The following is an 11,405-nucleotide window of genomic DNA, read 5'->3' as shown; positions in this document are numbered from 1 at the left end:
AATGCAATATGTAATAATACAAGATATACAAATAAATGATACGAAATAAATTACAGTACTTTTGAGATTACAACTATCCACACTTGTGGCTCGCCTGAGTGAAGCGAGCGCAATGATGTGTGGAGGGTCTGTTCGTGTGAGTTGACCAACTCATTTGATCTGGGTCCGATTTGTTTGAAACTTTGGCCTTTGGGTTCGATCCTGGATCAATCAACCATAGAACAAGTAAAAAACTGAATACAACTGTCAAGCGCAAGCCATAAAAGTAGTAGTTATACGTAGTGTTTAAATTCTCTTTTGTAGTAGTTAAAATTTATCACTTGATCTCAAATCTCAATAATAGTTTAATTTGTCCTACCACGTACTTTATTAATTAATTGAATACCGATAAAATGTAAACTGTACTACTTTTCAACATGTCTATTCCGCCACAAAATTTTAGCTTTCTGCCGCCTCAAATATGTGTTCCATCACAAACGCGTGCGGTAGTTCATTCTTTACATACACAATCATCAGTTTACAATTATCTGCCACCACCAGTTCCGATTGTCCAATCAAGAAATGGGCTGCCTTCTTACTATCCCACGGAAACATTGCCACCAATGAGTTTTCCACCCCCCAACATTCCACCTACCTCTCACTATGTACCACCGCCCTATCCTCCCGGTCCCGTACAAGCCACTACAAGTTACTGTTATCATGGAGACCCAAGTTATGTAAACCTGACAACATCAAACAGTGATAATCAATATAATGTACACAGTTGGAACAAAGATAAATCTTATGTTGTAAGAAGTCAATCTACAGACGGGAAAAGCAATTCATGGCACAGTACAGATTTAAGTGAAGCAATCCAAAATATGTCAAAACATGAAAAGCATTCAACAAAGTCACACTATTATGATAGAGAATTATCAAGATCTCAATATAGCCCAAGTAGAGAATCATCTAGATCTAGATATAGCCCAAGTAGAGAATCATCTAGATCTAGATATAGTCCCTCTAGAGAATCTTCTAGATCTAGATATAGCCCCTCTAGAGAATCGTCTAGATCTAGGTATAGCCCCTCTAGAGATTCATCTAGGTCTAGATATAGCCCTGCTAGAAGCTCATCACGCTCATGGTATAGTCCAACTAGAGAAAAATATGAAAGGGAGAGAAGAGATTACAGAAGTACATCTGATAGATCTATTCGCAGTCCAAGTTACAGTAGCCACAATAGAGTAAGCAGAGGGAGAGATGAAAGATACTACCGAGAAAGATACCACATTGAAGATAGAAAGGAATATGAGCGTCGGAAGTATTATGAAAGAAGTAGTTCGCATCAGTATGAGAAAGATTATAGAAGTCATAGCCAGAGATATACATCAAGGGATGATGATCAATATATTGAGAGGCATTCTTCTCATAGAAGCAGATCTCCATCCAGAACTTCTACTGGTCATAAATCAATGACTGATAGAGAAAAAATATTAGATGATTATAGGTAAAGTAATTTCTTAAAGATTTGTTTGTTTGTATGCAGAGTTTCATCTTATAATATTTGGTTGAGTTGTAGCTGGATTTGTCATGCTCACATTGCATGATCCGGTCATTCATAAAATGTTAACATTATACCATTAATTATTTACTCTAGAGTATATTTTATTTATTTATTTAGAAACAAATATTAAACATAAACCCCCTTATTCATAATGGTCCGCTAACTTTAAACAGCCGCTAAGGAGTGTTTTTTCTCATTCTGACTTAGTTCAATAGAAGAAGACAGAGTGAGAATTAGCAATTCTTTAAGTTAGCAGACTATTATGAATAAGGGGAAAAGTAGATAAAGTCAAAATAGAAATATGGACACAAGGATGTCTCCTTAAATAGTTTCACTAAGTACACTTAATATTTAAATTTACACTTAAATTACACTTAGTGGCAAACAACCAGTTACTAAATACATATAACATAATGCTGTTGTAGACATTGCTACAATTTAGAAGAAATTTCGTGATTTTTAACGTACTCTGTTTGTGCCAGGATATGTTTTATTCTGAGTTTGTAAGGTTGTAAGTTTTAGTAGCAGACACATTAATGTGCATATTACAATAATGTGTCTAATGTCTATTCTCGATAACTGTTGAGGTTTTATATCATTTATTTCTTCTTTTACTCCTTAACTTACACACTTGTGTCACTTTGATGACACTAACCTGATTCCTGCTGCTGAATTCCACCTTTACATGACACACCACAAATTAGGATATGATCCTAACAACAAAGATGTGTGGAGTTCTTCCACGGTGTGGTTTTCAAGGAATTTTCTCCCACATACATCCAAGCTGTGGGATGGGCTTCCTTTTGTAGTGTTTCCAGGACAAAAAAAGTGATCACATAACATCAAGGGACTTGTGTGGTAGGGCTATTTGGGCTACTAACAACTGGAATATTGGGGTTGTCAAAAGATAATATTTAAAATATTTTGTGAAGATGCAAATATTCATATGAAAAATATATATATTTGGATAGGGACTTGTATGTTCTTATTCATTATGTGTTCAATTTATAACATAACTTTAAATTTCTAGGAGGAATTACTGCTCAACATCAGAAGACTTCATAAGAAAAATGGAAAAATGGTCTAAGGAACATAAATCTGATGAGGAAGAGGTATTTATCTATCCAATTTTTTTAAAGCATATGATATGATTGGTATAAATTCTATATATTTCATGCATTCACACCATTGCGAGCTCTGGTTAGATCACTGTTTAGTCACAAATTCAGCCTGGCAATTAATAACTAACATCAATGACATTTGACACAATAGACTATATTGGTCAGATCACTTGCCTTTGATTGTTAAATAAAATCTTAACATGAATAAAATTACACATTACAATGTATTATACATATATCCCTATGGACTATATTGGTCAGATCACTTGCCTTATTTGTTATATAAATGACCAGAAATTGGAACTTGTGGACACTGCTGTCTTTTTGGGTATCACATTAGATAATAAGCTTCAGTGGGGCCCACATATTGCCCAACTAGCAGATAGACTCAGTTCTGCTGCATATGCTGTTAGAAAGATTAGAGAGTACACTAATGTTGCGACCACAAGATAGGTGTACTTCAGTTATTTTCACAGCATCATGACATATGGTATTTTACTGTGAGGTCATGCTGCTGACATTGACATAGTGTTTGCTCTGCAAAAGAGAGCTGTTCGTGCTATATATCAGCTTGGTTATAGACAGTCTCTCAAAGAAAAATTTAAAGAAATAAATATTATGACTCAATCAATCAATAAATTTTGAGAAAATAAATGCCTTGTATGCCTTATATTAATCTTAACATGATTAAAATTACACATTACAATGTATTATACATATATCCCTATGTAATTTTCTATATGCACAAGAAATAATGATCTGTCTATATTTATTAATCTGAAAACGTGCCTTTATTTTGAAATCGAGTTTTGATGTGTTGATTAATTAATAGATTGATTGAGTTGTGGCTTGTAGGCTGAACAAATATTTTTTGTGACATAATTTTGTCTCTTATGGGTGTAAATCTAAGGTCTACTATGTCGGGTAGCAGGTATGACATGTAAGATGGTTAATTTCTTTTGCATTTTCTGGTGATTAAATAGGTCATCTTTTTCTATTATTTCTATTTTAAAATTTAACTTCTTCTTTAGACCATCAGATATGTAGCTGGCCCTGAATTTGATAATACCAGTTGTGGTTGTATTTATTTTTAGGCCCCATGTTTTTATTTTACCTAAGAATTTACTTTTGTTTGCTGATAGCCTAATCTAGTCCCAACTTGTGTGCATCTTCGCCACAAATACCATCAGGTGACGCTCCAAGAAACGGGAACTCTTTAAACAACCCACAAGGCTCAATTTTGATATCCTCTTGTTTTGATAATAATTGTAAAATAGCTATTTCATCATTTTGCTGGCCATGTTTTATTAATGAAACGTGATCTATTGTTTTGTACAAAATTTCTTTTACCAATTTGGTATGGAATGGTATAGGGGCTCCTGTTTCCGCAATTAAACCACTAGCATGGGTCCATTTTGCGTGCAGTAATGGCCAGTTACTCCAACCAGCCCAGCTCCTTCCAGAAGTTCAGAACATTCCTGGGGTGTTCACAGACTTCCTGGAGCGACCTCGTATTGGTTAAGGTTTTTGCCCGTTTCTTGGCCACCCACGCACATTCCAGGATTACGTGAGCGACCGTTTCGTCTTCGTTTAGACAGCCTCTGCACTTAGGGCTGTCCGTTACGCCGATTGTGAAAAGGTGTTTGTTTAGTGATGTGTGACCCGTTAGGGTGCCCACCATTATACGGATGTCATGTCTGTTGAGGTCGATAAGTCGACGTGTCAGTTTGGGCGACAGTGCAGGTATCGCCTCCTTCGACTGTCTACAGCCTGAGACATTCATCCATCGGGTGTTGTGTAAGTCGTTGGTGAGAGAGCGTATCCATGAGCGCATTTGGCTGAAGGGCAGTGGCATAAGTGGCAATGGACCAGTCACTATATTTGCCGATGCCCGCCTTGCAAGCTCGTCCGCTGCATCATTTCCCAATTTGCACAACTAGTATTTGGTTTTATTCTTTATCACGCGCCCAAAATTTAAGGCTATCAGCAACGACCTCACTACTCACTGGTATCTTTTTTCATAATTGTCCTTTTATCTATAAAACTACGTTCTTCGTCAGTATTCTTCAATAAAAATATAAATTCGACTTTCATTTTTTGAACAATATCCTCTGGCATATCTGGCTTGTTGCATTGATCTCCATAATATTCATCTGTTTTAATGAATCCAATACTTCTTTTTTCTTCATATTTAGATGTCTCTTTCATTCTTTGTTCTTCGAACATCTTTAGTTTTCTTTATGGACTTTTTGCTAGAGCGTGTTTGTATATTTGGGACATTGATTGAGTGTGTAAACAAATTCGCTCCTATAGCGAGGTCGAAAAATAGAATTTTGGTGTATTTACCTGCTTGCCCTCTGTCTGGCAAAAGAATAATTTACTCTTACTGTGATTATTAAATATATTATATTTCTGTCTATTTGTTATGGCTAATCTTTTATTATTAGCTCGATTGATTATATAATTAAATTTTAGATTTACATTGTTGAAAAATAGCTCATGTAATAAGGTTATTTTTATTTTATAAAATAGGAGTAGCATAATATACAAAAGATACAAGGAAATTTGCATCATAATAATATATTTTATGTTTGTTTGTAGAACACGAAAATGTGGTATAGAAGTTCACCAGCAGAATTATATTATAGATCTATAGATAATGGTATTGGGATGGAACAAACACAGAAGTTGGAGAAAGTCTGTGAAAAGTTTTTCAATACTCTTATTGAAAGGGGCAGAAAAGCAAGACCTGAAGTTGATGAACTACCCCCCCTTAAAGCACAAAAAGCTAAGAGATGTAAACATAATGGTTTGTATTTTTTTTTACTTATGTCGTAGAAATAGCCATGAGCCATATGTACGGAAAAAATATTAAGTTATGCCAAACAAATTAAATAGCTTCACTTTTTGGATTTAAGGCAACTAACTTCAGACACAACATGAATATTGAAAAAACTAGCTTCAATTTTTTAAATAGAATATCCTCTAAAGTCTAAAGGCTGTGGTGATATTTTCCAATGTTGGACGAACTGAGTTTCTGTCAGGTGGTCTGTAATTTTTTTTACCCTTAATTCAGTTCAAGGTCATTGGATTGGAACTAAAGTTGATGGACCTATCAAAAACATGTCCTGATGTTGAGACCTGTCTCAAGGAATAATCGAAACTGATTTAATTAATGTCAAAAACTTGTAAAATTAATTTTCTAAATGAATTACCGATTAATTTTAGATGATCATAGCTCCTCATCATCATCTTCCGAGGATGAAGATTGTTTGGATGAAAAGATAAAGATGATGGACCTATCAAAAACATGTCTCATGTCCTGATGTTGAGACCTGTCTCAAGGAATAATCGAAACTGATAGAATTAATGTCAAAAACTTGTAAAATTAATTTTCTAAATAAATTACCGACTAATTTTAGATGATCATAGCTCCTCATCATCATCTTCCGAGGATGAAGATTGTTTGGATGAAAAGAACCTTCAAGGATATACTGACAGGATGATGATGGAGTTAGAGAGAAAACAAAGTCATCCTAGACGATTACACCCGGAACTATGGTTTGTCTACAATTCTTTGTAGTTCTTATAATGTTTCTGAATAATATGTTAAACCTTATTCATATATTCTATTATTACACGAAAGTTTATGATAATATTATGAATATAAGTAACAGCTTTGAATTTTTTTACAATAATTTTTATATAAGATAAGGGACCTTAGCGCCACTAGACCAAGTTACTAGATCAATGCAGGCAGCTCATTCACCAATTGAACGTGAGTCACGATCCTCAGCAGTGAGGCGACGACTAAGGAGAGAGAGAAGACATATTTTTAACTTCCCGCTTTTCGAAAATCAAGTTTTCATCAGATCTCGGACGTTTTAAGGTCCTAATAAGTTTCCCTAACTATTCCTGTGATGGTATCCGAACGTTATGAAAACCTCTTAATATAACTTTTGAATGGCTTGACCGATCGATTTCAAAAACTAATCAGCTCTTAACATCAAAAAACCACGTTCATTCGTTCTTGAGTTATCGTTGACGAAAGAAAACAGAAAAAAGTGTTTTTTTCGGAATTACTTCATAATTCCGAATTCGATCAAATGAAACTCAAAGATTATCTATAAGGCTCATAGAATTGCGTCAAAGTCAAAGTTATTATTTGCATAAACATGTTAGATTGATGTTACATAAATCGGTTCATTCATTCAAAACTTATTGCCGTTTGGTAATACAAAAAATAGTGTTTTATTAAACTTTTACAGGCTTTTGAGCTCGAAGGGCTCAAAGTAACACTAATTATATTTTAGATCACTAAGAGCTGTTAATAGTCATAAGTACAATTTGAAGCCTTTAGGCATGTAATTAACGGGAAGTTGCAGGAATGGCCTGTAGGGTCAACCGTTTTCCTAATTTTTTTTTATGGAAACGGAGGACAAATGAGCGTACGGGTCACCGCCGCCTTGTGTCAATGTAATAATCATGCGAAACAGCTCTTCGGAACACTCCTCGTGATAAATGCGGTAGAAGACACACAATGAAGCGACGTCTCTACGCAACGCCAAGTGATCCGGCCGTTCACAGAGCACTGGGTCTACGACAATACGAGTTGCTCTGCGTTGCACGCGGTCATATGGATCAAGCTGATACTGGGGTGCGCCAGACCAGAGATGACAGCAATACTCTATATGTGACCGGACCTGCGCCTTGTAGAGCGCTAGAATGCAAACCGGCTTGAAGTATTGCCGTGTTCTATTTATGACGCGTAGATACTAGAGAGGGCAAACGGGCATAAGGATCATAGGAAGTGCTGAGACAACCGTCCATGGATGAATGTCCATGTTGCGGGTGCCTCCGAATCCACACCGCTTTGGAGTAAAATGTCCATCCAAAAGCTTAAGCTAGTACTCGTACGGTACGTCATGCAACTGCTTGGGTAACGCTAGTTCTGCCGCCAGCTTGTCGGTGCTATATGCGAGTGCGTTCAGCAAAATAGCTCGCTGCTTTTTGCCTGTGGGATCGCTCGCCCCAGTCATCTTATTTGCCAGATACCACTGTTTAATACGGCACCTATAAGTGAATCAACGAGACGCACTCACCTTACTTAAGTAAGGTTTAAACCTTATTGGAGGCACACGCCACTCACCCAACATAAATCTAACATAATCGGTTCAAAGTTTGAATTTAAAAAAATTAAGCTGTAACAATATTTATGGCCAGACTAGGTAATTTAATTTTCTTTGTTTGGCACATTCTGCAGTTTCCTACTTCTTCAATAGATCAAGTTGTACCATACATTAATTATGATTTATTTATTTAAATATGGTGCCCATTTCAACATAGGCAGCACCATTCAGCGCACAAACACACACTATGCTTAATGCTTAGTGCGTGCATTTTTTCAAAGTCCCCATGTGGCATTCCCTGGAAACACAGCGCAAGGCACTCCATAGTTTAGTTGTGCGTAAACGAAAGTTCCTTGAAAACTGTGTATGTAATTTTATGGAGGGAACGTCACACATCCAGATAGTAAGGATGACATTTAAGCTTTGGCGCCTATTTCTGCCGTGAAGCAGTATTGTGTAAACATTGCTGTGTTTCGGTCTAAAGGGCGCCATAGCTAGTTAAATTACCGGGTAAATGAGACTTAATATCTTATGTCTCAAGGTGACGAGCGCAACTGTATTGCCATTAAGAATTTGTGGGCTTTAATACAAACCTGAGCGGCACTGCTTTGTAATGGGCAGGGCGTATGAATTACCATCAGCTGAACGTTCTGCTCGTCTCGTCCCGTATTTTCATAAAAAAAACATCAAGATAGTAAGGATGAAATGGAAGCTTAATTAAAAATTCCAGGTACAATAACACTGGGGAGATGAATGCTGGACCTTTGTGCCGGTGTAGTGCTAAAGCTCGTCGTCATGGTATTCGTCATGGGGTGTATGCGGATGAGCTGCATTTTCCCAAGTGTATACCCAACAGAAGTAATATAGACAAACTATATCACTATCGGTAAGAATTTTTATGTTAAAAACGTTTTTAGCCCATTTGGGCTGGAGAAACAAATTATAGGACAAAATAGGTTCACAGCTATTCCGATAAATTCTTGTGTTCAATATAGCATTATTGGTATTTATACCTATAAATACTTTCCCAGTGGAGTCCAACAGTAATGGATCTAATTTGATTAAATATTTTGGCAATCTTTGGATTATTCTAGTGTGTGAACCGGTTTATATAATATATTAATGTATGTTTAATTAAAAATATATCGTTATCTTGCACCCCATAGTATAAGCTATGCCTAGTTTCGGGCAATATAATTTATGTAATAGTGTGTCAATATTATTATTATTATTATTAATTACTAGCTGACCCGACAGACGTTGTTCTGTATATAATAAATAAAATAATGTTTTTATATGAATTTGTCAATAATATATCATAACATCAAAAATTACTTCGTAAAATATGCACCCTGCTGTCGTAATGAAATTGTTTCACAGCAGAACTGTCAAACCGTGCGTCAATAAATTCTCTCATAGAAATTATGTATGGACACATCAAAGGTAAAACAAATTTGTTGTTTTCGTTTAATTTCGCAGCATTTTCCTATTTATTCACCTTTTAAACCTTCTCTGGACTTCCACAAATAATTCAAGACCTAATTTTTAATTTGCCAAATCGGTCCAGCCGTTCTCGAGTTTTAGCGAGACTAACGAACAGCAATTCATTTATATATATATAGATTTAATTATAATACCATTTGCTTTATAGTTATTAGTTTTCCAAAACGCACTCAAATGTCATCAAACGACACAAGTGTGATAAAAACCTTTTTTTTATGTTACTTTTTTAAATATTCTATTCAATAAATAAATAGTTAGAGCAAGCTAGCAATTGAAACAAGCTGATAAGAGTGGAAAACAGGCGCAAAGAGAGAAAGAGCTTGAACTGTCAAATAGTCAAGAATAGTGATGCATAAATAATTTACTTTATATATAACAACAATTTTGTTAAAAGTTAATGTAATAAATACTTGTGTTTTAAACAGAGACCTGATTAGAGTACTAAGCAGAACACTTAATGGCCACTGCAGGCTAAATAATTAATATACAGGGTGGTTTTTTGAGAAGGGCGGTGATGGCCAAGTCGGAAACTTCGAGTCTTAGAGAAAAGTCTTGAAAGGAGATGTCATGCCCTCGATTTATAAGAAAACAATAAGTGTATATTTAGTTTTTTTTTAATTTATTAAACTTTTGACGGAAATCACATGAATGATTTAAAAAAAAAAAAATACAGCCTGTTTTATTGAACCAACAGACTCTGTTGCTGATAAGGACGAAACCTTGGAAAGATACATAATACTGGGATATGCCCTATGTAGGTTCTGCCACGAAATTAATGGTACACCTTCGGGATTGTCCATTAATCATGTCGTGATGTTTTCTATCTCCTTTTTAAACCACTCCTTCCCTCTGATGATACGTGGTAAGGTTTGAAATATTAATTTTTTAAATATGTTTTTGTACCGAAATTAACTTTTCCTTTGCAGAATAACGGTATCACCACCAACTAACTTCTTGATAAAATCTCCAACTATAATAAGCCATGACGAGCATGAGTTTCTGTTCTCCGGGTTCTCCATGTTTTCGCACTACAAGTTGGCTAAGTTGCCTACATGTAAAGTAATAAGGTTCAATATTGAATACACAATACTGTATGTGGAAGAGCCCACTCCACAGAATTTTACTATTAAGGAGCTTGATTTATTTGGTGAGTCTTTTTTATTATTATTATTATTTATTTAATTTACAGTCTCAGTCTCAAAAACGAAACAAAGAGGCACATTTAATATATTAAATTCCTCAATGGCTCACTAGGAAACCCCATGCAGTGCCAACCAGTGATTACTGTCTGCTATTTAATTTAATTTAATCTTAATAATGAATGAAATAGAACTAAAACTGACAACAAAAACAATATTTTCTGACGTATACCTATATTATAATAAGAAACTTTATTAAATTAAATAGTATTGGATAAAGCAAATAGTTACAAATAAATATACATAATTAAAAATATAAGTTATATTGAGTTTGAATTTATAATTTTCTCGATTTCATCATAGCTTAATTGTAAAAGCCACTCTTGTAATGTAATTTGTAAGAAGAGAGTTCGTATTTATGTTTTTAACATTTTATTATTTATTCGACCTGCCTGGGTCGTAATAAATTACACGACTGAAATGTATAAATAAGGCAATAAGTAAGTCCTATTGATTAAGACAATTTCATTGATAATAATAATAGTTCTAATATAGTGTATAACATTATCTTAGAGTCAGTAAGTGAATCAGTGGGTCTAACACAGTCAAATCAGTTTGAGAATGAATTCAGAGTATTTAGTATATAGTATAGTTCATTAAGGACGTGGAATGTTTTCGCATTATTGTATAAAAGCAATTCACCCGTGCTTCTGCAAACATTGCGCTATGGAATGGTTGCAGGTGCAAAGGTACCCTAAATGCATAGTTTCTGAACTAATTGACTTTAATACTTCTCAAACAACGCGCGACTCTGAAGGCTGCCATGTGAACTCTTACAGACAAGCTCTTCGTTCCCTGTCATTGTCTGAATTGTCTGATCGGACATCACTATATTGTACATTGACTTATAGCATACGCGGTTAAAAAAATTAGACAATTAACTGACATAGATACGGCGCGACTAGTATAC

General features: G+C 35.1%; 1 protein-coding gene across 3 annotated transcripts in view; it reads left to right on the top strand.

Moving 5' to 3' along the window:
• The first annotated feature begins 289 nt into the window (after positions 1-289).
• The window catches only part of LOC126968054 (ribonuclease 3), a 44,777-nt gene continuing 33,661 nt past the window's right edge, over positions 290-11,405 (top strand). For 2 of the 3 annotated variants that reach the window (XR_007730130.1, XM_050812841.1), the window contains exons 1-6: positions 290-1,486; positions 2,574-2,655; positions 5,266-5,473; positions 6,087-6,225; positions 8,524-8,679; positions 10,223-10,443. Coding sequence is in view for 2 of the 3 variants with exons in the window: in XM_050812841.1 (XP_050668798.1) it covers positions 417-1,486; positions 2,574-2,655; positions 5,266-5,473; positions 6,087-6,225; positions 8,524-8,679; positions 10,223-10,443 (1,876 nt within the window). In the remaining variant the exon portion in view is untranslated. The remainder of the gene's footprint in view (positions 1,487-2,573; positions 2,656-5,265; positions 5,474-6,086; positions 6,226-8,523; positions 8,680-10,222; positions 10,444-11,405) is intronic. The other variant, XM_050812842.1, reaches the window with a different exon arrangement.

The sequence above is a fragment of the Leptidea sinapis genome, chromosome 14, assembly GCF_905404315.1.
Source record: "Leptidea sinapis chromosome 14, ilLepSina1.1, whole genome shotgun sequence".
Taxonomy (NCBI): Eukaryota; Metazoa; Arthropoda; class Insecta; order Lepidoptera; family Pieridae; genus Leptidea; species Leptidea sinapis.
This window is presented reverse-complemented; position numbering and strand designations above follow the sequence as displayed.